This window comes from Struthio camelus, chromosome 7, assembly GCF_040807025.1.
Source record: "Struthio camelus isolate bStrCam1 chromosome 7, bStrCam1.hap1, whole genome shotgun sequence".
Taxonomy (NCBI): domain Eukaryota; kingdom Metazoa; phylum Chordata; class Aves; order Struthioniformes; family Struthionidae; genus Struthio; species Struthio camelus.
This window is the reverse complement of record NC_090948.1, coordinates 23,670,357-23,697,745: the sequence shown is the minus strand read 5'-3', so window position 1 is coordinate 23,697,745 and position 27,389 is coordinate 23,670,357. Positions and strand designations below refer to the sequence as shown.

General features: G+C 40.0%; 1 protein-coding gene across 4 annotated transcripts in view; it reads left to right on the top strand.

The window, feature by feature from the left end:
- The window catches only part of GBF1 (golgi brefeldin A resistant guanine nucleotide exchange factor 1), a 113,761-nt gene that overhangs the window by 43,893 nt on the left and 42,479 nt on the right, over positions 1 to 27,389 (top strand). For all 4 annotated transcript variants that reach the window (XM_068950276.1, XM_068950275.1, XM_068950274.1 and 1 more), the window contains exons 4-6: positions 21,145 to 21,276; positions 26,281 to 26,399; positions 27,026 to 27,134. In XM_068950276.1, the coding sequence (XP_068806377.1) occupies positions 21,145 to 21,276; positions 26,281 to 26,399; positions 27,026 to 27,134 (360 nt within the window). The remainder of the gene's footprint in view (positions 1 to 21,144; positions 21,277 to 26,280; positions 26,400 to 27,025; positions 27,135 to 27,389) is intronic.

The following is a 27,389-nucleotide window of genomic DNA, read 5'->3' as shown; positions in this document are numbered from 1 at the left end:
ATTATAAGATTGTCAAATTAATTGCTGTTGAGTAAATGACTTATCAATTTTTGTCGTTTTATCTGGCTTTTGGATTTTACCAAGTAATAGTAATAGATCCCCAAAATTCCTGGTTTTTTCCCCTCTGACTTTGAGGTGCCTTCCTACCCTCACCCCAAGCCCCCTCCCTAGTGCTTCTGCAGCTTTTCAGTGACTAATAGGTAAGTGCAGAAGACTTGCCTGAAAGATGGTGAAATTCCAGTTTGTATAGGAGGGGCTCAGTATCCTCTGAAGTTTGCTGTGTTCTGGATTGTCGGGTTCATTGCTACTCTGGAAAAAAAAACTACAAAGCAAAGAAATTGCTAGGGTTTGTCCTGGGAAGTTAAAATTTTAATGTGGAGCAGAGCAAGATAATGTGATTGTGGCATCTGAAAAGCTTAAAAATGAGGAGGCAGGGAGATTTTTTTCTTAGTTTATCTGATGGTTGTTCATACGTTAGTCATAAATTATTTCTGGAATAGTTGCTCAACTCAGAAGAACTTACCTTAAATGGGCTACGATTGTGATTTCTATTAGTCTGTGAAAAGTGCTTTGTTTTGTCCTACTTTCCCGCTCTCCAGAAATTGTGCGTTTATATTCGCTGATCCTTGTTCAGCGGTTGTGGGAGCTCTTTAGAACAGCGCTAGGCGGAAGGGTCTTTTTGTGAAATGCGGCGTTGGCTGTGCAGCAGATAACGTATCTTAGTGACTGATGATCACCCATTAGTACAGTTAGTACAGATGTAACTCTCTGCTGAATTCTGTCAAACTGTTGCCATGTGCTAGTTTGTGTACTACCAAGTAAAATGAGGATTTGATTTTTCTTAAAGACTCCCCACCAATGACTTCCTAAAATAAATGTGCCCTGTAAATTCATTTACTAAATTATGTATAACATATGAATAAATGGATTTAGAATTAAGCAATGTCTAGAATCATGATGATAAAATTAGGTTTTTCTGGTTTTGTTTTAATAGAATATGAAGAAGTTGTGTTCTTTTTCAGGAAGGCAGCTACTTATATTTTCCCATTCTACCTGAAAATGTAAGAGTCTGCTTCCCACAGAATAGTAGTTGCTGAAGGACAAAAATTTGAAGGTCGTCCAAAAACTAATTTCAAAGTTAAGATAAATTCCATCTTCTCCTTTATAAGAGTTACTTTTATTGCCTCAATTTAGTATTTTCCAAACAAAATCAATTATCTATTCCTTTAGAAAAAAAAGGAAAACCACGCATGTGCTTGCACGCACACACGCACGCGCATGCACACACGCAACACCCCCCCAAATCAAAGACACTCTTGGAGCTTTCATAGATGGAATAATTGTTACTCATTATTGGCATCTTGAATTACCGGTCAGTGTCAAGCCTCTTCTCAGGTGTGTCATGCTAGGCATCTACACCTATCTGATCATCGTTCATGGTTATAAGTGCAGGAACAATGACTGTGGGATTTGACATGCTATTAAGTAATTCTCATCCCCTTGCATGTCATAATCCGAGGTACCTCACAAGAACAGCTGAACAAGCTCTCCAGCTCTGTTTCTATTTTTAATGGCCTCAAACTTTTGAGGGCATGAGATCTTTGATAACTAATTTTGAAGTTATTTAAAATAGTTTCAGCTCTGAGCTTTTGAGGCTTTGTGTTTTCAAGTGCCTCCCCCCCCCCCCCCCCCCCCGGCGTAAATCTAAAGGTTAGAAACACTTAGATGAAAACTAAGCCTTAGATAGATGCAGGATTCTTTCTGGAGCTGAGGCCTTATGAAAGGTTTGTAATAGAGTAGGTGTCAAGGTAGAGTTGTAAGAAGTTGGTAACATTGTTTCAGGCCTGCCTGGCACTCACCCTGGTTTATTAGCTGGGCTTTTGGTAGCTCTGAGAGAGCCAGAGAGGAATGCTTGTGTTGCCTGGAGACTCCGTTTTCAGGGGGCAGGTGCTCTGCAGATTTTCCACTTTTCTAAACGCTTGTGTTTCATAGCCACCTCTACACCACTGATGTCAAACAACCAATACTGAATTATTGGAAATTACCCACCCACACCTATGAATTTGAACTTCTTCCAATATGTCTTGGTTATAATCAAGTTTGTAATTGGCACTTAATAGACTTTTAAGGTGTTTATTTTCCTTAGTGTTTAAACATCTTTTTTTAAGAAATTGCTTTATCAATTTCTTAAACCAATAAAGAATGATGTTATCCTATAGGCAGACCTTCTTCCCTGAGATAGGAAGGAATGTAAGACATTGGGTCTGCAGCTAGTCAGTTCTGTAATCTTTGAAATTCAAAGACTATGTGAACATATGTATCACTTGTGTGAGCACTGTGGTAGGTAGCTGGGACAAGAAGTACAAGTCACTGCCAGTGTATGTGCAAGAATATAAATGAACAGCTGATTGTAATTCAGCTAAAGAAAATAAACTCACAGAGTACTTTTATTTGGTGCGATGCAACTTAGGGATGAATCATGTCTGTTTTATCTGGAGTCTTGGTTAGCTTCATTGGAAGAAGACGCTGAAGAAGAGGGATGTTTTTTAAAAAAAAAAAAAAAAAGAAAGAAAAAAAAAAGTTGGCATGCCCGTTAATGAAAGGAATTTTAGAGCTAGAAAGCTGGTACTTAGGGTCACCTAGAAAGTCTATTCTGTAGCCAGGGTGAGAGCAAGGGATTAATACCTTGCTTTGAGGTTTGTTTGTTTCTTTTGTAACCTTTAAAGTTAGTTTATATAATGACATCGATAGTGAACATTGGAGCAGTGATTTACTCTGTTCTGTCCTCTGCATTTGGTAGTTCTTGTCAAATAGGCACGGCAAGAAAATGGTCCATACATATCTGAAAAGAGCTTTGTGGGTGTTTGGGAAATATGGTCAATGAATCAGATAAAGAATGGTCTGGTTAATCAAAATCTCTCCCCACCTCCCTTTTTTTTTTAATGTGGGTCCATGATAATCTCCTTTTGAAGAGGGTAGAGTAGAAATTCTCTGTCCATGCCTGGCACAGAGTTGGGCATTTTGGAAATGGCAATAATCCTATGTCTGTTTCTACTACAGACAGGTTGTCTGCTACCTCTCTGCTTCTCCCTGTGTAGCTTGGTGAAACTTGTTTTCAGGAGGAGAAAATGCTATGTCGTATTTAATCTGTTGTTATTTACTGAGAAACTAGGGTAGATGCAGTAAATGCTAGCTTCTTTGTGCCTGTCTTTTGGCCTTGATAATGCCTCTTGATCTCTCTCCTGAAGATATTTGGTGGGGCAGTTGTTCTGTTTGGGGGTGCTTTTGCCTTTTTTTTTGCCTTTTTTTTTTCTTTCTTTTTAATCTCTTTCCTGCCGTTCTGTAATAGAACTTTCTTGAGTTTGACTGCAAACCCCTTTTACAGGTAGAAATGTTGCCATTTTTATCCATACTCTTTGAAAAGCTACTAGATTACAGTCTGCTAGACTTTCTGCAGACAGAGGAGCATTTCCTAAAGCACTGATCTGGTTCTTCAGTAGAATAGTTCTCAATTTCCTATAGTCTTCACATCAATGTGGATGAAAAGTGTGAGATCTTCCTCCATCTTTCTTTTATGAACAAGTTGAATAGATTGTTGCCTGTCACTTCTGAAGCACCGCCTCTCTTTTCTTGTTCTGAGAAACTAATTTCTAATTGCAGTGTGCTTATCCAATTAAAACTTACATGAGAATCAGCCACATCATGAAACATTACATTATTTTTTACTATTGACTCCAGAGGACCACAGTCTGCTTTGCTTGTTCCTTTTGCTGTCCACTGCTTTCAACCACTTTCTTTGCACAGCCCTAAAACTGTATCCTGGACATTTGATCTGGAGAAGGCTAAGGAGGATCTATCTACCTGAAGGAGGATTGTAGAGAAGATAGAGCCGCATTTTTCTTGGAGGAGCACAGCAAAAGTGCAAGAAATGATAGTCATAGATTTTCAATAAGAAAATTTCCAGTTGGGCACAGGGGAGAATTCTCCCCAGACAGAGTTAAATACTGGGACTGGGGAACAGAGAGGTGCTGGAATCTCCACCCTTAGAGACTTTCAAAGTCTGACTGGACAAGGCCTGAGCAATCTGATATAACTCTAGAGCTGGCTCTGCTTTGAGCAAGAGATTGGACTAGGTGACCTCCAGAGATCTCTTCCAGCCTGAATCTGTGTTTTTGTGCTAGCTGATCTAGGCTATCCTTAATCTTTCACTCTGTGTGTGTGTGTGTGTGTGTGTGTGTAAAAAATATAAAATCTTAGACACTTTCTTTTTCCCTCTGTGCAGTTTCTCTTTTAATGTACTTGGATGGAACAGGTGTGTCTTAAATTTCAGGTTAGGTGGCTTTTGTGTTGGCATATCTAATCTTAAACAGTGGAATTAACTCTTCCAGACCGTAGGCTTGACTTTCCAGTATGTTGCAAAAAATGTGAGAGCAGGAAAGGGAAGGTCTGTCTCCTTCCATTTATTCTCTTTTTTTCCTTCACTTTGGCACCTCATCTCTGCTTGAAAAGTGAAGTGAATCTGAAGGATTCTGCTGTTCCCTGGAGCATGTCATTATCCATTTGAAGGAACCTAGCAGGTGAAGCTAATATATAAGGAACATTTCTTTTTCTCTGACTCTCTCAAATGCACACAGTTGTGGATGTTTGTACTCAACAGAACCAGTGTGAAATTCAGTCACAGTTGCAGCATGTGTTCCAATTTTCCAGGGCAACTTTCTCCCAGCTGTGGATTAACCCTTTCTCCACTCTGTCTTCTGAGTCTCCAAAATTCTGGGGAAATTTCAGTGAGCAATTTCTGTGGCCAAAGAAGCCTTTACAGCTGCAAGAAGACTTAGATCTCAATGATTGTTGTAGAGAAGGGAATTTAATCTTTTAAATAAGGTTGGATGTTGGTGGGATGCGTGTAGAAGGTTTTTAGCTTCTTTAATACAATTGAGAAGTGTGTATTTTTTGCAAACTTAGTATACAGTCCCTATACCCCTCTGTTTTGGTGGCAGATCTAAACTCAAACTGTTTACAGCAGTCCTATCATAAGCGCAGCTTACCTACTCTGGGTGCTGCTCTACTGTTGTGAAGGCACTTATCCTGGTAAAGTGGCATTCAAGTTAGGAGTTTTGCCATTGTAATTCTTAGGCTTAAATTACATTCTTGAAGGAAATGCCATAAATGCTCTGTGTTGACCAGAGCTAAAGAGTATGCCTTTCTTGTCTTGAAGTATATAGCCTGTGTTAAGAGTAAGTTTTTTTTTTTTTTCTCTCTGTTTGTGAAAGAAATTTGCTTGTAGGTGTACTCTTGTTCTTATTTCAGTTTTGAAATCACTTGTTAAGAATCCAGTTAATGAGGAGTAAATGTAATTGACTTACGTATTTCTCTGCATGAAGAAAGCATTTCTTAAATTCTGTCTTCCAAGTTGGAGGTTCTTTATGAAAGAAGGAAGCTTCCTATCAGTGTGCTGGTATAAAATGAACAAGCTGACTGTGTTTCCTGAGTTTCCCTTTTAAGAGGGAACGTATTTTATATTTCCAGATTTAAAATCCTACTGTTACTAGGGGAAAATACCCCTAGTCTATAATGTCTCAGTTATAGTGTGATTCCAAAGCAAACAACAGTGTGGGGTCATGTTTTAGCCATATTCAGCAATGTCCGTAGTAATCAGCATTAGGCAGAGGGTGAATGCCATGCTCAGTTAGAGAGGGGACATGGTACTTTAACATACTGTCTTCAGCTGTGTCTTCTCTTGGGCCATATTAAATTAAGATATGGCTTCCTTTGTCTGCTGCTGCTCTTTTCACTCATTTCTCTATGTGGATTCTTTCTGTGCTGTGATTCAGTCCTTCACAGAGCAGGAAAATGACATTTTCAGGCTGCCTGCTGCCAGATCACAGCAGTTTCAATTGGACACTTAAAAGCAGAAGCAGGTGCTGGAAACTCTATTCTCCCTTTGGTCTGATTCATTGAGTGCCAGCCTTCAGCTGAGGAATGGGGGGAGGAGGAGGGCTGTTTTTGTCACTAATATCTTAGACTGATTAAGATTTGCAGTGCTTCAAACGGTAGAATAAAAGCTTCATAAATTAACTTTGAACTTTGTGGAGCTCAGGGTGGTGGAATTCTTCTGTGTCTGAGGAGGCAACTTGGCGCCAAGGTGCTGTTTGTCTGAGGATCTTAATATCTGCAGCTTATGCTATATCTCTGAAAGACAAGACTGGAGCAATGTGCGCCATTTCTATCTTAGTTTTCAGGAAGTCCCCAAAGTTGGTAAACTGACCGTGTGTTTCTCAGTTCAATCACAGCCTGAGTCTACCTTTTCTGTTTAGAAGGCTGGTTTAGAAAATTATGAATGTTTTCCAGGGATAGTTCTGGAAAGAGCTTCTTGCTTGTATTTAATTGCTACTGATATTAACCAGTAGAGGTCCTGAGAAAGGGAACTCTTCAGTGACTGTCAGAATAGGCACATTCATAATGCAAAAAATCAAGAAACTTTTCTGTCTTGTGTTCACTCTGAAACCAAAATTGGAATAATTTAGGTAGGAAGAGACCTCTTGAAGTTCAAGCAAGGCTGAACTTCAGAGCAAGGCTGGCTTGGAAGTGAAACCGTGTTCTACAGGTTTAGAGCCAGTTGAAACCTGAGTATATAAATGAATGGAGAAATCTCAGCCTCTCCAGGCAAACTGTTCTGGTGTATGACCACCCTTATTTCAAAAATTGCTTTCCTAATCTCTCATTGCAATTTCCCTAGTTGCAACTTGTGTCCATTATGTCTTGTACTTTTCTATATTCTTCCGTTGCTTTCTTGCTAGTACAAAAGACTTTAAAATTATAATATAGCAGAATGTGTCTCTTCATCCTTATGTTTGGAGTAGATTAGAGGCTTTTTCAAGTGCTGGTGTTGAATGAAGATAGGGCCTTGTAAGCTATGGGTTTTCTTGACCTGTAATGTGTAACAACAGTAATAGTTGTTGCGTAACAGCAAGCAGTGGATCTTGAACGTGTTTATCAGTTTAATTTGGGTGTTTAGTTCAAGATCTTCACCTAGAAATGGCAGTACTGGAATGCAACTTCTCGGTTTTATCACTTAATGCTGAGAGGTGGAAGCAGAACCAGGAGAAAACCTCATAGCCAACTGAGGGTTGTTTGAGGAATGATTTTTGTAATTCTGAATTGTTAAGAGGGCATGAGAAATTAAAGTATTTTCAAAGGCTTATTGTTTGACAGTGCTTACTTATTAGCCTTAGCTTTTTGAACATCTACTTGAGATGTTATAGATCAAAGCCTTTTGTAGAAGTTTGATATACTTGTGTCTACTTGTGTTTCAAATAATCAGGACCAGGATTTATGTGTAGATGTTTTTGAAAGAAATACTAGCTCATGCATCATTTCCATCTGTTATTGAAGAGCAGTGAAAGAGTTAAAGTGAAACATCACTTGGATTTTTGTTCTCCCTTAACCACTCTTAACAGGAATAGCTTTTGCTTCTGCTCATCACTGATCGCTTGTCTGTTGCTCTTTTTTTGAAAAACATTTTTAAAATTCAATGTGATAAAACATCCGTTATTTGTAAGTTGATTGAGCATAAAATATTTCATTATAAAATGGTCATCCATCACTGGAGGCTGGGGGCTGCAAAAAACATTAAGTGTGCGCTTTTGGCTGGAATGCAGCTTTGCCAGAATAATGCAGCTTCTGTGTGAAGTATGCAGCATAAAAAAATCGACTGTTCAGGAAAACAGGTGCTTGCCTTGCTCTCCCAGAGCTTTGGGATTTCATCCCAAGTTTTTGGAAGGGTCTGCAAAATCCTTCTGTTACCTAGAATCACTTTCTGTTTTTAAGCAGTGGCCTCTGAGCTACACAGAATACTACTCTGTATCAAGTGGTTGCCTTCTGGCAGGGCCATGAGGATCTGCTAGCTTTTTAACTGCTGCTGTTTAATAAACGATGTACATTTTATCCTCATTCATTAGCTCCCCAATAAGTTAGCTTTTTTTCAATGTTTGTTAGCACTAATATCCCAAAAGTGAATGGCCAAACATTGGCAAGCTGTTTCTAGATGTGATTCTAGTATGTCCCTGTTAATTTCCTTGACGCTTGGCAAGCTCAACTGTAAGCTGCTGGTGCTCTATGTGATAAATCATTAAGATCATTTTGATCTTAACTTGGCACGTTTGCCTGATTTAAGTGTGAACTTGAAAAATAACTTCCTTCACCGAGAGTCTGTCTTTAGGTTTGGGGAGAACAGTGGAGTGGTAGAATGGGAAGCTTTTCCTGGATTAATGTTGTTATGAATTGTTTTTTAAGATAATTTTCGGGTAATATAATTGCACAGCACTTAGGAAGGCTAAATATCGTCACTTTCCCTATGAGGAATTGAAGCAGAGATTAAGTGACTTGTCCAAGAGCATGAAGGGGAAGCAAGTGGCAGAGGCTGAGAGTAGAACTAGTTTCCTTGTCTGTGATCAAGAACCTTGCTACCATCTGATGCTCAGTTTATTTGCATATGGGCTTAAATCCTATCAGAGCAAATTCTGTCAGGTCTAGGTCTTAAAAAATCTAAAGGAAATTCTTCTGACTTTGCTTTTTAACCAGGTCTTGGGAACAAATGCGGTTGAAGTTTAATGATTCCATCCCAAAGGTCGAGGTAGCAGAAATGCTAGGGGCGAGAGGTTAAAGCAGAGTTGTGTCTGCTGATCTGTTAAATGTGTGCTTTATATTTCACTTGGAGAGCTTGGCTGCTTTGTGCCCTAAGGGAAGGAAAGAGGGATTGAGGAAGCCTACATAAGTGTGTGAACTGGGGGTTGGCTTGAACAAACAGGTTCTATTTATCTGTGTGAATTAGTTTTGTGCTGTGCTGTCACTTTTAGATTGCTCGTGCTAGACAACGTGCAGTCGATGATGATCTTAATAAAGCTAGGACAAGATCACTCATTTGAGATTCTGAGGCACTCTGGTGCTTCAGGTTTCTTCTGTCATGGGCATATACTTGTGACTTTGGGTCACAAACTTCAGAAATAGACAGCAATAGATTTATTTGACTTTTTCCTAGAGCCTGAAACCAATACCCTCTTTCTGGGGTGTAGTGCCAGTGTCCTGTATGCCAAAGGGTTACTTATGCGCCTTATGCAAGCCTGCTGCTCAGGATACTGGTTACTTGTCATCTGTTAAATGAATACATTAAACATATACATTACAGATGTACAACAGGGGACAAGACCATAAGATCCCTTACATTAGGCTATAAAGTATCTGAAACTTTACCTGATGTTTGGAATCTTCCCAGAAGAGATATAGGTTGTCAGTATACACATGGGCTCTTTTTGCTCTGAAAACTTTTCAGTCAAACTTGGAAGTGTTAAGGGTTTGAGCAGAAAAATTTTGTCCGAGGTTGCAGCTGATTAGCAAAGCTGTTGCAGGGGGAGCTTGGACTCAGTCTAATGCTTCAGAGTGCCATGTTGCCTCATGGCAATAGTTGCATTCATAGGTTACCTGTATTTGTGTGCTTCCTGAAGCAGTAGCATATATAGGATTCCTAGTGTTGTTTACACGTCTTGATGGAAGTCACATCAAGATCTTGGATACATTGGTGGAACTGGGTGGAGCACAATATGTGAAATCCTAATGTTCTTTAGTTTTAGTCACATCAATCCCTTCAGACAATGTAAGAAAAACAAAACATGTAGTATTTAACCTCATTTGAAAAATAAATAAATAAAACACCTGGCAAGTTTTCTTGACCGAAACAATCCCATTTTTGGTTTAAGAACGTATATCAGAGACCTCACCAGGAGAGGTCAACTCCTGGCTGGAGAACAGCTAATTCAGGCTGAATCCCAGACAGCGCTCAAGTCTAGCTGCTTGAAAGAGGAATCATTCTGAACTACCTGAGACGTGGTTTCCATTTTTTACTGAAGGCACATCGTTTCTATTTAGCTAAGTATATGAAGCCCCAGAATCTGGAGGAGCAGCAGAATAGGAATCTAAAGGTACTTTTTCACCTTTCATCTGTTAGGAGACTTTGCTCTCTTCTTTGGGATGATGCTCTGACCCTAGTAATCTATGGGTTTTCTTAATGCAGGCTGAATTACTGTCTTCATATTCAGATATGGTAAAGTATAACGCGTAGGCCCCAGCTGGTACAGAATCTAATTGCTTACCTATTCCTCTGTCTGGGCTGCAATGAGGGCACCTTACGTTTTATGAATATATGAAATTCCTTCATTTCTTAACATAGATTTTAGGTCACTTTTATTCTTTGCAGACAGACATGTTATTTTTTTACAGCTGTCTTCTGAGGCCTGACTCCAGCAAGTGGGGGAAAAGGTATATAATGGGGTTGGGGGACTGCTGTAATTCTTGTTTAAATGATGTAGGCATGCCTGTCTTCTGATATATCCTAGTTAGGGTCCCCACGGAAGTTGGATTGTGTTCAGAGATTTCCTCAGTTTCAAAAACAGTGAATGAGGATCAAATCTTGGGCTGCTGCTTCCCTTCGTGTACCAGTTTTGTACGTCAGCATGTTCTACCAGTAGATCGTTGTGGCACATAGCAGTATGGAGAAATTCATTTCTTTCCCTGGTCCATTCTCAAGAACATAATATTTGTTTGTTTTTATCGCTCTAGAAATCTAGTTGCCTTTTAATGGAGGCCCTCTTTTCAGATTTCTGAGAGCTTTTCTGTGCATCTGTGTGCTGTGTTGCTTCAATTGTTACTGTATTTAAAAAAAGTTTTTTTGCTAAACGTTTTTTTTTATTTTTGCAGTGCCTTAAGGCAACAGTTGAATTGACTGCCACCAGATCAGTCTTTCTTCCTTTTACTTTTCTTCCCTGATATACCTTTTCAACCCCATAGTAGGAGTTTAGTTGGGGAGTTGATTTGAAACTAATAGTCCAAAGATGCTTTGCACCCCCTCTCATGAGGCTCCCATTTTGCATCTGGGGTAACTTAGTGTGTTGGTACTTGAGCTCTAGGTAATTATGCTTTGCCATTAGGACTTGGAGCTTTTGCTTTGTGGTAACAGAATGGTGAAGCACACGTTTTCCTAGACTGGTTCAGGTTAGATAGAGGAACTTGTGCAAGTCATAACATCAAGGTGCGTGAAGCCTTTGAGAGGCATGGTGGCTGAAATATATTTGTCATTAAAAGGTTCTCTTTCTTCTTGGTTCTTCAGGTTTTTCTTCATTCCACTGTTTGGATTTTCCATCTTGCAGATGTTTTTAGAGCCTCTGGCAACACAAGAAATGTCTTGGCTTTTGGGGGGGATTTGTTATTCTTTGATTTTTCTTTTAATTTTTCCTCTTGGCACTCATGGGCTTCCCTTGAGGAAGGGGTAAACAGAATGAGTAACATCCAGACAGCTAATTGATGATAAAACTGTAATTCCTTCTCCCCTCCCCCCCCCCCCAGCCTCTTAGAAATAGTAAAGCTTTCCTTTTGACAACATGGTGAATTTGCAATGAGAGAGCTATTCATAGTGTGGTAGACCCACAAAGCTGTGGAGAATTACAGTACTTCAAAATACCAGAGAGGAAGAGTTAATTTCTCTTGGGCTTTTAAATTGCCTACTTAGTTTGGGCCTGATACCATGCAAGATGTGTATAAAATACCATAGTGGAGCAAGCAGAGTGCCTGAATAGAGTTCTGTAGAGTGTCACTAACTAATTGCTCTTTTTTCGACATGTGCCAATTTCTTGTAGAGAGGAAAAAGAGTGCTTAAACTTGACATACATCAAACTTGTGCCATCAGTAAGACGGATGGATCAGTCCATCTTCTGGACTTGGCAGTGCGCAACACAATTCCCAATAGGTTTCATTTAGCCTAGTCGGCCTTGTTAGAGTGGCCATGCTTTCCTCCTCATATTAGGAGGGAACCTTGGGAAACCTGGCCCTAATTCACAACAGCAGCAAGATCAATAACTATCAGTGTTTGGTCAAGGGCAGATGAATTTGTCATGGGGTGACTGCTTTTTGCTTTGGTTTAGTTTGATTTAGTAATTTTATTTGGAGTTGAATGTTGATGCCTCAGAGGGCTGCCCATGAGTGCTGAAGCTCAGAACTGGTGCAGGTTCATCACAGGGACTGGCTGTTGTCCTGCGTGATTGTTTTTTGTAAGAAATCTTCTGAAAGAATTTCAGCTGGTTCTAAACAGAGATGAAAGGTGAAATGTATCTGCATTTCACTGGTGCACTTTAATTAGACTATATGGATGCTTTCATTACAGATTTTATGAATTCAGTTTATAAAACAGTGCTTTTTTTTCCCCCCCAATCCAGCAATGGGAGCTGCTGACCTGGTGGTGAGTACTGACTAACTCCTTCAGAAGAAGGAGTCGGAAGCTTTATAGAGAAGATCTATAAAAGCAGGTACCAGAAGGCTACTCTGGACTAGATTCAGTAACTTTGAGCCTTGGAGCAACTGTAAAGATGACTGTTTTCTGTACCAAAAGACAGAGTTTCTTAAGTGTGTCGACCTTTGTCAAAGTGAATCACTGATTTTTTATTTACCAATGGAATAATGATTTGGTCGTTTGCATGCTTTAAAAAGAGATAAGCAGCCATGAAGTCTTAAGAAAACAAGCTTTAAATTCAGTGCTTTCCGATGTATTCCACTCTAAAATATTTGAGCTAGGTGCAAGTCCATAAACATGATTGCTTCCATTATGGTGATGTGTAAGGGCAAAAGTCATTTATAATTCACTTAAATTGTCTACAACGAATGGGAAATGCTGATTCACTATGTCTTTGCTAGTCCTGCTGAATTGTGGAGAAAGCTTTCCTTTGCGTCCCCGCTCGCTTGTGTTGTCTTTTTTGGGGGAGAGGAATTTTCAAAAATTCTGTCAGGCTGTCAAAATGCACATGCCTATTGCTGGAAGCTGGAAGAGTGTGCTAGTTATTGCCAGCTGTGGAGCTTTCCTGGAATGGTTTTAAGTGCCACTACGAGAGGCACTAACAATTTAGAACTGGTGTGTGTCTTTGAAAAAACCACAAAACTAGTCTCGTGTTCCTGATTCTCTCAGAGGCTCAGCTCAACTGGATTCCCCCACCTCCTTTCGCTGCAATCAGCCTCTCTACAAATAAGATCGGAATTCATTTAAGTAATGCTGAATTTGCATATGTGGATTTACAAACAATGAGTCCTGATGTGATCTTTTTCTGAAATGTGCTAGTGCAATTAGGTATTGCTCTAGTGCTCATCCTCTTGTATGAGATAAGAGGAAGTATTTCTAGAAAACAAGTATGGATAAGCGTTTACTTTATACTACAAGGTAGATGGGTATTGCCATTCACACTGGCTCTGAACACCCTTGTGGGAGACCAAGATGGAAACAATAGGTTTTTACTATGTAGCGTAGAGTAATTGATTTGTTGCCTTTCATCAGACTAGCCATGGTCCTTGCAGAGGTATCAGGTCACAGGGCAGGAGAGAGCACTCGCGGTGACCTTCAACCTCACTATGTCAAGTTACCACTCCATTCGTTTGTAGAGCTGTTGTATTGGAGCAGAGCCTTTTGAATATAATCTCTGACTAATTACATGTCAACTACAGCTCAGGAAAAAGTTTTGCAAACTACGATTCCAATCACTGCTGTCTCCTCGGTGCTAAGAAATGAGAGCAGAATTAAACAAATTCTTCCGACTATAACTTTTGAAATAATAAATTCTTAGAGTAGCTTTTTCTTTTTTTTTTTTTTTTTTGCAGTCAGCAATCTCTATGACTAATAGACCATCACAGCTTATGTTAAAAATCCAAGGAAAAGCAAGTAGTTGTGTTGGACTGAGAATGCATCCCAATTCTTTTTTTCTTCTGTACTTTAAGTCCGTCTGAGTAGAAACCACGAAAGCTTGTGCTTTGTGTAGCTCCAGACTTCCTATTGATGGCATTTCTTTTCCTTGTGAATGCAGTGAATATCTTCTCCTTTTCATAGTATCACTGAAGCATATCTCCCTCTGGAATGGACTAGTACGGCTGGGTGAAAAGCACTTGGAATAAAAGTGGAGACACAGCTGGAGTTTTCAGTGTAATTTTGGCTGAAGATACCAGGGCAAGTACCTGCTTATGAAAAATGTCCAGGGATTTTTAATGCGCAGGCAGAACAGCTGAAGCTGAAGCATGGCATCGGATGAAAACCCGATAACTAATGGCTGACACTGGTGGGACTGTCAGTGGTACTGCTTTGCTGGTGGATATAAATAATTCCTGTAGGAGACAAGGTTTCAGTTGAGCTAATGCTGCCCTGACCAGAGGATATCAAGAGCATCAAGTGCTCAGTGTGCGTTCTGTCATCCTGCCCCAAAATAAAATCTCAATTCTGAGGGGCTCTTGAGATCTTGACACTATGGAACAATCATTTGTTAAAGTCATGTTTAATGAAAGGGAGATAAACACATGGAGCTGCAGTGTGACAAATGAAAGTATTTGTACCATTGTAATGAAATTAGGCAAACAGAACAGGCTTGACAGCTCTGGGTTTCCCCTGTCAAACTGCATTTGTAATTCTAGCCTTGCATTCATGTGTGGTTGTGAATGGCACTGTTTTCTTCTTGGTGTGGTGGGCCTGGGCCCCTGAAGGGCTGCTTTACTTCTCAGGGAATTAGCTTTGGAGAGTATATTTTACAGGCATGCAGAAAAGGATTGCAGTTAATTCTTAGTTCTCCTTCAATGCCATGAATATCCTTAATTGTGGATTTATGTTTACTTCTATCATGTGCAAACCTTTTGATTTGTTAACGTTTATTATAGTGAAATATTGATTTCAGAGACACACAAAACTCGCTTCCACGTATCCCCTTGGTGAGTTTGTATGCTGTGTTGTGCCATCCCAGCAGTCTTTTAAAATAGTTGGCAGTATTTATGCGTTCTAAAAACGAGGAAGTAAGCTCTCAGCTCCTCTTGTCCTGTCCTCCTAGGTAGATGTAGAGGCCAGTCCTCGCCATCTGTTAAGAGCTTAGGCTGGGGGGAAAAGATAATGTTCTGGAGAACCTGTGGGAAATATCAGGTGACTGTGCTCTTTTTGATGTCCTCTTACTATGTTTTGAGTGTAGTAACCTTGCCTGAGTTGTTTTCAGGTAGTTAGGATTATAGGTTTCTATGATCATATTAGCTGCTGGGTCAGACTAAGTAGCAGTCCATTCTGGTTTCAGATGAGAAATTCTCTAGAAACTTGCTACATCCTAATTTAAACATCATGTTGCAGTGGCTAGTCTAGACACTGCAAGAAGAACAAGATTGAAATTAGAAGACCCTTTGTGGGAGGGTGGTAGTAATGGATTCTTTTTACTTGAGCACTAGTAGACTATGCCAGGTCTGTGTGAAGGCGAACATATGTCTAGAAACTGATGAATGCGAATCATCTGGGTTAGTTTTTTGTTTTCTTTTTTTTTTTTAATAGTTTTTACTCAAAGTTAATTGGCCACTTGTGAATTGGAGTTTAATGTCAGCCTAAACTTTCTAGGGGCATGGGCATGTCTGTCTTTGCAGGTGTAGAATGGCATGTGTTCTAGTCAGCCGGGAGAACTTGTTTTCAGAGTGGTGAAACATGTGCCACCTTGATTCATCAGCTGGAGAACCAAGGGACCTAGAGCCAATGTACATGTACTGTTCTGTGGCTGTTACCTAACTTACTGCATGAGAAGCAAATTCAAGCTACACACATCTTTAGAGAGGAACAAGTTACTGTAGTTCTGTTTGCTATATTTGTTATTCTTTAAATTAACCAACAGCTAATCATGGGGGTAATTCAAAAGAATTTCTCCTTGCCATGTGATCCCACAGTTAGGCCTGGGTGAAATTAAGCCACTACTTCTTCCAGCAGCTATACTTTGGAAATGTTTTTGAAAAAATGGGAGAGTATATTGAATACTAAGTATGGCTCCTAAATACTTTTCCATAGTTTAAAAAGGTAAGTGCGATTTGTCCTGTAACTTTTCTTCTCTCCTTACCTTGCTGGAGAGAGACTGTAGGAAGTTCCCACCCTTGGGTGAAAAGAGTAAATGTTGTGCTGTTCGGTGGGTGAACTAAGAGTAAGCTCATATAACATCATGTAGGCCAGAAAGGCATGTTTGCAGAAGGTATTCTTGATGGTGAGTCAGGAAGTGCTTGCAAGAGCCTCGGTTTTCTGTGGCATAAACTTGTAGAGCTCCTAGGCAGAAGTCTGGTAGACCTGGATTTCTAGTCTGTCACAATGGTGTGTGTTTTTTTTTTTTTTTCCTTCCCCCTAACCTTAACAAGAAAAAGGAATGGCTGTTCATAAATACAGTTTAGTGCGTAAGTTGGGAAGGTAATAGCACATGCTTGAAACATTGCTCCTATCTGAGCTGGTTTGAATTAGAGAGGTGCGTGGGATAAAATTTAAACAGCCTTTCTGAAGGCTGAGCGTCAAAGGCCAACAGCTGCTGCATAAGAGGAGTCCAGGTCATGTGGTTTGGGTTGCAGTTGCCTGTCCTGGGGACAAATGATGTTGAAATAACTTGTCACAAACAATTTTTTCTCGTTCATTTAGTCTGATTCGGAACGCATAGCCGATCCTGATAAGAGTCATTCAGGAGTGAAGAGTTTAACTGCCAGGGAAAGCAGCTTATGTGAGCGTTTTAGATCAGGAATGTGCCAACAGTGTATCAACAATAAGAAATCTCTTGCAAGAGAGACCTGCTCCTGTACTTTAGGAGTGAGGGGGACCCAGAGGTCTGATGCAGCTTGCTTGCTGAGATGCCAGAACGGCTGGATGGGATTGTTGAAATGTGAATTAAGGAGCTTAAGCATGAATTAGTTGTTTAAATATCTTTATAGATGCATGTGAAGCGTGAATCGTCCATAGGATGTGCGAAAGAAAGTACTGTGGCCTCTGAGGGATTTCCATGCTCATACTAAAATTGCTAGCCTGAAAAGCTGGCTTTCTGATATGGTACTGATTTAAGATACTTTTCCCCAACCCTTCAGTCCCCATGCACTGTTTTGGGGCTAGCTGTGCAGTGTTGGTGCTGGTCTCTGCTTTCCTGAAATATCGTTGAAGGGACCTGCAGACTATTCTTTGCAGAATAGAAAGTGTTCTCCAGCTGGTCCCTAAAGCATCCCAGGCTCTTCATGTAGGCCAAATCCTGTTTTAATGTAATTTGCCCAAGCCCCGAGCAGTTTGAAAAGGAAGGCTGCTTGTAGGACTCCCTAGAGAAGTTTTGATCTCCTTTTTGACACTTGTTCAGCTTTTCCTCTTGTAATACATTAGGTTGAGGTCATGCTTGCAGTCTTTTTGTAGTGGAATTGAAAGTAGTTACCTAAACAGAGAAACTTCCCCTATTTTCAAGTTAAAACAGTGAGAAGTGTCTCTTACTGGGAGATATACTTGGAGGAACATCTCCATCAGCATTTCTCAAGTCTCTCACTAGTTACGGTTTCCTCACTTGTAATTAATGCCTAAACGCCTGAACCGAGCAGAGCAAGAACCAAAGGGATGAGAAATCGAAACTGTTGTGTTTTTTTCTTTTCTGAGTCCAAGTTTGGCTTTCCAAACATTCATTATTTACCTTATATACATAACGTTTATTTTGGGAAAGAAACTATTAAAGTTATAATTGATTTGACTATCCTTTCTGAAGGCTCTTAGATTTTTAGGACAGGCATAGCATTGCTTTTTCAGTTAGGGCCAAGAAATATCAAGAGTTTATGTAACCTAATGGCTTGTCTTTACATGCCTTTTAGTGTCTCTTCTGTGAAGGTTTAGCTTGTTGGGCAGAACAGCTTTTAAATGTTGTGATCCTGCTTTCACAAAAAAGCTAGCTTCAACCAAAGTGATGTGAAAAGAGTATTATTCAGTGCCTACTGTTCTGTGCTGTAGAGTAACCTTGAACTCGGTAGTAAAAGCTAGACAGGAGTGTGCCTTGCGGTTGCAGTAATTGGTCTGAAGGTGCTGGTAGGTTAGTTGTGGATACTGCCACGCTCAGCCCCATGGAGCATAATGCTGTGAAAGCCTTTCGGTGAGAGCTTCTAAACTAACTTCACGGAGCTCAACAGGATTGAGGTAAAAGAGTGTGGTTGATCATCTTTGACTTACTGACTTGCTTACAAAATTTGTATTTAGTTTCAAAACTTCCAAGTAGCTTTAGTGCTGCTTTCAGACCCTGAAAAGACCTTCCAGGCAATGCGAAGAATCTACTTCAAAACAATATAGAGCAAGAACAACCGCAGTATGAGGTTTTTTCGTTCTTCGAAGTCTTACTATTGAAGCAAGCACTATTACTGAGATAGAGCTCTGTTTTGAAGAGAACTTTTAAAGTTAAGAGATGAGCTGATGAGCTCCGTAAATCCTTAATGTCTTCAAAGGCTGCTGGTAAGAGGAGCTCATTCTAGCATTCAGGTGAATACTCCTCAGATGTAAACAGTTAGCGATGTGTTTGATATTTCACTGAAATCTAGATCTCTCTTAGAAGGTAGTCTTTTATTTGGTAAGTCTTGCACTAAAAATACTCTCTTCTCAGTGTTTAGTGCATTTTTAACTTTTCTTGGTAACCCAGCAACAGCCATCAATTTGAAAGAGTCTTACAGCGTGCGCCCTTTCAGAGAGCTTAATGTAGAATGCTGTTACGATAAAACAGCCTAGAGTCTCTGGACATCAGGCAGGCTGGCCAGAGTTGCTGTGTAATCAACAGTGTGTGCCTAAGTTTAAGACATTAATGAATGTCTTCATTAGGATTTGTGAAATATCTTAATGTAAATCCTAATGAAAACATTTTGAAGACAAAATCATTTTGAGATTTTCATCTAAGTTGGGAATTTGAATTAGACAATATGGGAATCTAATCTTCAACTAATTCACTTCAAGACTTATGACTACCTTGTCTTCAGGAGGGTTTTAATTGAGAGGAGGGGAAAACAAAAACAAAAACCAAACAAAAAACACCCCCCCTACCCTTTTGAAGATAAAGTCTAGTTGTTGTCCAGAAACTGAATTAATGGAGAGAGGGGTATGGTATGCTATGTATCCTATGCTAGCCACATAGGGCTTCATCATCTCATTCCACCTGTGCAGCTATGTGCATAATTAGTAGGGTTACTGTGGGACGAGCTATTGTGTATTCAGTATATATCTGGCATGTCTTCCTTGCGCCTTGATGCAGTTGTATTATGCTTTACAGCTTAACAGAAGTATTGTGGAGATGTTTGTGGCTTAGGGAAAAAAACCTCAGTCTTATGTAAGTCCTCTTGACTGGTAGAGTGCACGTTTGTTATTCTTGGTTTGGCTTTTATGTTGGCTTCTAAGTTTTCTTGAGCAACATTATTTTGTCTCGACACTAATGAAACGGATCAGCAAGATAGATCCTGGTGATGGGATGCATGTTCTCTTGGGGTTTACCATGCATAGTGTTTCTGAAACAGAAATCAACAGAAAGAGTTGAACGATCGACTTCTGATGTGAAAAGAAGCTGATTAGTTCTGTTGATCTTACTCTGTGTGGAGTACCCAGTGCTGGAACTATTAATCCGTATGTCAGCTGAAGTCCAATTTTGTTACTGTTCAAGGTGCAGCTTTTTCAGCCTAGGGCTCTTTGGGTTGAAGGAGGCTGCAGGAATTGACAGGATTATGATGAATTGATTAGGTGGTGACTGCTCTATAGACAGGATCAGCTTTGGGGTGAGTTTGAGTGTTGATACATAATAGTCGTCTTATATTTAATGTTGTCTGAATGCTTGTAACCACAGATAAGTGCTCCATAAAGCACACTTAAATAAACATTGATGAAAGCACATCTTATGATCCTCTGCATTTCCATGAGCTATTGAAAGGTGACACAATTGTAATGTAACACCAGAATATTATCTGACAAGTCGGGGGAGTTGTCCTTAAGCCAAAAAGATTGAATCATCACGTTCCTTTTAACCTCTCACAAGTTAAGTGTGTTGGCCTGATTTGAACTAGTAGCTGGAAGGTAAGAGGCTGTGTGCGCTGTAATGACTCCCACAGTTATCTCCTTGTTTAATTGTATTTTTGCTTTAGTTATCAACAAAATTATTGCGCTTTGATATTGGTCTCTGTGAACTTGAGCATTTAAAAAAAATGCATTGTTCTCCCTCCTTTATATCGTCACCATTAGTTGTCACGGGTATGTGCTTTCTCATAGGCGTTTTACTTTGATACATACAGCCTTCCAATAGGAACTATGATCAAATGGAGTTTTGCTTACTTATCTTAGAGTCAGGAGTTTTGGGGTAGTTTGGGGGTTTTTTTTTGTTTTGTTTTTTTTTTTTTAAGGAAAAATACTTGAGTTATGTGGCAGACAAAAACAGCAGCTTGTGTAAGGATTCAGGAATCACAGGCCTTTTCTCCCCCACCCCAAAGAAGTTCATATTACAGATAAATGAAATATCGGATCATGAAGAATGTAAATGTCAGTGTTCCTTTGGTGCTATTAGCCATTAGCCTTGTTTAACTTTTATTAGGAACAGAATGTAGATTTTATGAAGTTGAGACAAGTGTCTGTATTTAAATACGAAGGAGAGATCCGTATTGCTGAGACTCTGATCTCAGTATTACCCAAGTTACTTTTAATACATTCTTCTGTGCCTGTCTGCTTGGTGCCTTGTCAAGCCTTCACCTGCTTCTTAATGCTTTTTCTCCTAGATCCTCCTCGAGATTTCTTCTATCTTGATTCCTTACGTTGTCTTTTTTTTTTAAGGTCGTTTTCCCTAGTTCTAGCTATTCTTTTCTGTGTTTCTTTTTCATTCCTGAAGTTTTCTAGGCATTAATAGTCTTGAAAAGTTTAGAAAGTTTGTTGCCTTTCCTTTTTTCAAGCTTGAGACCTCTGCCTTCTTTATAGCAGCTTTAGAGAGAATGCTTGCTGTTCATACAGCAAGCAGACAAAAGTGCCCTTTTTTCTTCAGTTTGTTTTTGTTGTTTACACACGCGTGTGCACGCGTACACACACACACACACACACACACACACACACACACACACACACACACACACACACACACATATATATATGAGCAACCCTGACCTTCCCACCAATTTTCTGAAACAAAGCTTTTGCAAGGCCTCTTTTGCCAGGGATTAAGCTTGCTTTAAGTTCTTAAAGGGAAAATGAAATAAAACCTAATGAATGGAAGTCTAATGTAATGAGTCTAATAATGCTTTTTTCCTTCCTCTTTTTTTTTTTTTTTTTTCCAGAGCTTTCTGAAATTGAACCCAACGTCTTTCTTCGGCCTTTCCTGGAAGTAATCCGTTCTGAAGACACTACAGGCCCCATCACTGGATTGGCCCTCACTTCTGTGAATAAGTTTCTCTCATATGCACTAATAGGTATGTTATGTGACTTCCTGGGATTTACCAAAATACCAGCCAAACGCATCTCCTTGAGCAATGTCTTTGTCAATGTCTTATTGCTCAGATAAAACTTCTAGGTGCAAAAAGGGAATGTGTTGGGGAAACATGAACACGTGATAGCACTTTGGTTTTGTGATCTTTGGGAGATAGGTTAATGCTGGAACATAATCAAGTTTCAGAGCATCAGCTGAACTGTTTTAGTTTCTCTGTGCGTACTCTTTGTCCCAGTATGGGGTAAAATATATTCACTTAATTTTTCTATTGACTCTCAAATCTGTGTGTTTTCCTTTATGTTTGTGAAAGTCTAATGTTTGTGAAAGTCTAATAATGTGTATGCAGTAGTTACCATGGCTCAGCTGGCATGCAGTAACTCACTGGCTTGCTTTTTGTCTGGCTTCACATTGCAGCATCCTGTTATTAGTGGTAGTTGATTTTTCTGTGTAAATCCTGTTCGTCCTTTCTGATCATACCTATGTGAATGACAAACTTGTTATATATGCTTATTTGTGCTTAGTCTCACTTGGAAGAAATTCTTTTACCTCTTCTCTTCCCCTGCTCCCCAGCTTAGTTCTTTAAGTCCTTTTTCTTCCTTACACTGCAGAGTGGACACAGTTGTATTTTTTGCATTGTTCTTTTAGAGATTTTGTTCTTTGGAGTTAGAGGAGGAAAGGGTTTGAAGCTATGTGTAGATGCAGACCACAGTGATGCGGGGAAGCCCCAAAATTAAAATGAGCAAAAATGGAGACTTGCAGAAAAGAATTTTTAAGAGTTTGATGGGAACTTTGTGTGTCAAAGCATCAGTTAGTGTGCAGTGTTGGGTATAAAGTGGTAAGAAATACCTAAATTGATGGGATGTTAATGTCATTTTATAGGAAAATAAAAAAATTCTGAGTGAATAAGGCTTTAACATGTCTCTCTGAAGGAATAAGCAATAATGCAAAATATATCCATTTTAAAACGGAATGAGAACATTAACTCTTCTTTGGGCCTTTTATGGTCTGGAAGGGATCAGAACGTGAGACTGATATCACATCTCCAGGCAAATATCTGCATAGGCAACTGGCTACAGTTGAGACAGAGAAACAGAAAGAAGTGGTTAAGATTTGTAGGCTTTTTTTAGCTATCTGTTCTTTAGAATATTAATTAGATCACCCGAGGAATAGTGCATCCATATAACTGTGCATGGATGTGTGTTTTCATGTTCCAGTGGAAAAGACCCTCTGTCTGGATTTTATTGAGGAGCAGAACCTGTAATCAAAGACCTCAGTTCCCACTTTAGGTGACATTCACAGGGGCCTTGTCTTTTCTGCTGCTCTAAAGGCCAATGAGGCTGGGATTAATGGTGCTGACTGAACATCTGGCTAAGGTTATGTTGTTAAATTAAAACTTTCTGGTCTTATATTTCTCTCTGTAATATGAGAATAAAAATAGTTTAAAGACTGTCTATCTATCTAAAGATAAGAAAAGCTAAAAGCTGTCCTTATCATACAAGCCTTTTTCAGACTGCTCTGAGCAAGGAAGGAAGGACTCCAGCATAACCACAGTGGGGAAAATACAATCTGGCCGATGTTTGTGGTTTGTTTTGATGCTGCATAACTGACAGGTGAAAGCAAAACTCTTCACAAAAGTGCCATTAGCTGTGTCTGTTTTGTGAGAAGAAGACTTTTGTAGTACACTGGCTGTAAAACAAGTGGGCAGTGAAAGGGCCAAACTCCTCTGATAGGCGTCTTTGTTTAAAACTGCCATTTTTTCCTATTTTCAAAGCATTTAATGGCTAATCCTCATGCTCTCTCATTGTTTTATTTCTTACTCTCACACAGGTCATGAGGTAGTTGTCTGGCTACTTTTCTGGTCAGCACTGCTGAGAAGTATATGTTTTTAAACCAGTTAGAAAACCAAAATTCTTGGGTAACCTTTATACTTCTCATCTCTAATAGTCTGAAGTGCAAAGATCTGTTCTAAGTTGGCTGTATGCTGCAGTTGACTAATGGTATAGCATGCAGTCAGCAGCTCAGTTGGATAAAACGAATTAATTTCCATCCTATGTATAGTTTGATAGGAGTAGTTGGCATTATAGAGGCTGTCCTCTGCTCTGAAATAAGCACTATTGTTTCAAGAGTGGCGTTCGATAAATGCCATAATAATTTTTAAAGCACGGTAAAACTTTTAAATTCGTTGATTTTTATCCTTTGGATTAGTTATTTCCTTATTCATCGGTTTTGCACTACAGGTAGATGTCAGTCTTTTTGATGAGCTCAAACCTGAGCCGTACAAGACAAGTAGTTGAATTTCAAAATTATTTGTTATATTTTTCTCAGAAGAAAATATGCGCTTTTGCTGTGATTATTATCACGGTGTGCCATTGCAGTTTTCTGGATCTCTGTTTCTCAAGTTAACTTTCTCTGACACACCTGGAAACTACATATCTGTAGGTGGGTGGCTGCTACTCAGCTTCCAACAAGATGACTTGCCATTTGGAGAGGTAAAAGCGTGTTTTCCCCTCTACCTTCTCGATCTCCTTGGTGATTTAGTTCAGTTCTTTTAAAGGTCTTACTGAGCAGGCTTCTGGCTTTCCTGGATTTCTCTGAAGGTTAAAAGCCTGGATTTTCTGCTTTCTGCTTTTTGCTTTGCCTGCCAGTTATGGGAGTGCACTCCATATGAAATGTGTAAACCTATATGGGGTCTACCAAATCTTTGCATCACAGGCAGCAGTCTTCAAATCTGAGTTTTACTTCACAAAAACTTCCTTTTATTAGTAATTCTGAGCAGGCATTGACACATCTTTCTGTGCTGTTTTCTCACCAGGGAACAAAGAAGTGTGTTGATCTTCTCTCTATCTTGTTTCTGCAAAGTAGAAATGTCTATGCTTTTAATTGAACTCAAGAGGCTTTATAAACTTAGCTGAATTTGTGGAGCTGTACTAGGGACCCAGGACTGAAGTAGCCAGGCGTGATGTGTGTTGGGAGAGGTGTGTGTTTATTAGCATTGAAAGTAGGGGCTAGAACAATGAAGCAGCAGTCACACATCTGTTAAAGAAGCATTCACACAACTTACTTGCCTTTTCTTTTCACATGGACTACTTATCCATAACCACTGCCAAATATGTCCCCAATCCCAGAGGAAGTCACACCTACTGGAAGAGGGGGCAGTGAAATGAAACTGCTTGTTCTATATTTTGAAGCCTTTTCTACAGCAAGTGGTTTTTTTTTTTTTCCCCCCCTCTTGATGCCCTTTTAGCTTCGTTCTGCTATAGTATTGAGGTATATTAACAGTGATGCTAATGTAGCTGCTGGCACTGTAACCACATTGGTCTACGTCTGATTTAATTGAGGCAGTTTAGGATGATCCCACGTCACCACTGACGGTATAAGCTAATGTGTTCAATTGTGAATCAGGGTACGTGGAGCACCAACGTATGTTTTAATTTTATTGCCTCTAGTGTAGAAGAGTGGTTGTTCTAACTGGAATGTAAGTGCTTACAGAGGGTACAAAGAGAAGTGCCTTTGTCAGCCAGGCCTCTCAGCTGACACTTCCCTGTGTCGCTGTTTGGTGTCCTGTTGAGTAGTACCAATGAAGCAGGTAAAAATGACGGGTCAGTCTTTGAATGGACCCCCTGATGGCTCAGTGAGGCTTGACTAGCAACTCGGGAGAGGAATTCACTCCGAACTATGCAAGATTTGTGAGAGAGAGGGAGAAAGACAAGTCAAAAGTAGGCAAGGTGTGCTCTCAGTAGAGCAGACCTTCTCTGACACGTGAATGAGAGAAGGGAAAGGAAAGGTGCTGTTCCTGTGCAAACTGATGGTGTTCTCATGTGCGCTGGTGCCATTTCAGTTTTGTTCAACTCTGAGAAGTTTCTTACCCTGCAGCTCTTCAGAATCCACCCAGTATGGTGGATGCTGCTGGACCATGCTTGGAGCATGGACCACAGTAAGGACGGTTTTCTTTAATGCCTAGGGTTTAGCTCTTAGGTGTGAACACAACTGGAGCCAAAGAGGGAGTCTGCAAAGCATACAAGGCCTCGCTTAGTTCCTCCATCAGCTTCGTTCTTGCTGGAGTTCAAGAGGTCCCGTCCCCAGCTAATGAGGTATTAGCTGGTGTTTAGGTTGTCTCCTTTCTTTCCTAATGACTGTTTAGGTAGGAAGGTAACAAGATTCTTGCCCAGTGCAGCATTGTTTAGGTGAGAATGAAATCAAAGCCGGAGACAGCTTTTCTGAAGCCACTGTAACGTAGCACAAGATACAGTTACTAGCAACAATCTTGTCCCAGACATTCTCCCAAATGCACCATTGTTTGTAGTTACAAAAGACTAAAATGAAGAGAGGAGCCTTGATGAATGATTGAAGTGGGAGGCCTGCAACTCTGATATCTAAACCAGGATAGTGTCTGTCTACTGTTTTCTCTGGGGAGAAAACTACTGGTCCATTCCTTACCCAGATCCTACTCCTTGGGAGGGTTATAGAATGAGAGGCAATTTCCTTCTCAGTCTAATGGAAACTGGCATTTAGAGGCAATTTCCTTCTCAATCTAGTGGAAACTGGCATTTTGTCCTTGTGGGAGTAAGTTTAGGGTTCCCTGTGCATAAAATCTATTTTCTCTCCACCACAGGGAAAATCTGAATGTATTTAACAGCTGATTGTGCTGTATTGTAAGGGAGAGGACATAGTCTTACAAATTAACATCTAAAAAAGTATAGAGCCAGTAACAAACTGAATTGTAATTCTTCTCTTGCGTGGTTTGTTAAGTCACATCTTTCTGAAAGTGTAAACAGATTTTTGATAAAGTCTTGCTGAAAGCTCCCAGTACTAAAAAGTCATTCTGTTAATGGGAGGTGAGTTTGTCCCTTGTACAGTCTACTTAGACTAAGTCACACAAATTAAGGTAGCAAATGGAAGCAAAGTATCTCTGTGTGGATGTCTCCCCATAGAGGTGACAAGCTGTAGGTGGCCTTTCTCTGTCATGTATTTTTATTCTGTTACTCAGATCCCAGCCATGTGGGCACAGCGGAGGGAATGGAGAATATGGCAGATGCTGTCACTCATGCCCGATTTGTGGGCACAGATCATGCAAGCGATGAGGTTGTCCTGATGAAAATCCTCCAGGTAAGTGGAGAGAAATGGTAATTACCATAATGGCTGCTGCCCATTGTGGACCATATCCTGTTACATGGAGCTGAGGAGGAGGGAGCAGTGTTTTGACTCTGCAGGAGCTTAGAGACAGACTTTATTTTTAAACAGATGGCTCATATACCTGTGGTAAAAGCTTTTCCAAATGAAAATAATTAAAAGCTCAAATGAAATGATTTTAAATCAAGGGCTTGATATGTGGTAGCCTTGATAATCCCATCTTGTGCATGGTCTCTGCTGGAGGCGGGGAAGGTTAGCATATGGAGCTCACAAACTTATTTTGAGAAGAATGCTTTGTAGAGACAAACCTATGAGCTATGCAATTCTGGTCTGTTTACTTTTGGGCAGAGGGCTAGTTACTGAATTTAAATGTTGGGTGGCATGCAGCATATCAGATCTCTTTTAGAGATGGGTTGGGAGATCATGCTTGATGTTTAATTTTTTTGTTCTTGAGCACAGCATTAGATTGAAATGACTTCTGGGAAACTTGTGCTTTCTGCTCAAGGCAGTAATTCCGGGGAGGTCTTGAGGGAGCCGGCCTTCTCTTGGCCATGCATGTGAATGGCATTGGTACTATGTGACACGTGTACTGTTTTTTACAGGTTTTGAGAACCTTGCTGCTTACTCCAGTGGGAGCCCACCTCACCAATGAATCTGTGTGTGAGATAATGCAGTCCTGTTTCCGCATATGCTTTGAAATGAGACTCAGCGGTAGGTTTGCATGTGTTTCTGCAGTGGTTACTCCTAAGAAATGGTCTGGTCTCTTCAGCATTAGTTGACTGGTTCCATTACAGAAAATGCAGCCGTGGAAACCCACTGAGCTTTGTATTATTGTGTCTCTCTACAACTTCATGTAAAACTTGTTAGGCGTTAGGAATTCATTGTCCAACTTTTGACTGACTCCTTTTTTTCCTCAGCTTTGTGGCGCCACCTTGTGATTATATGCCCCTTTGCAGTAATGCAGTC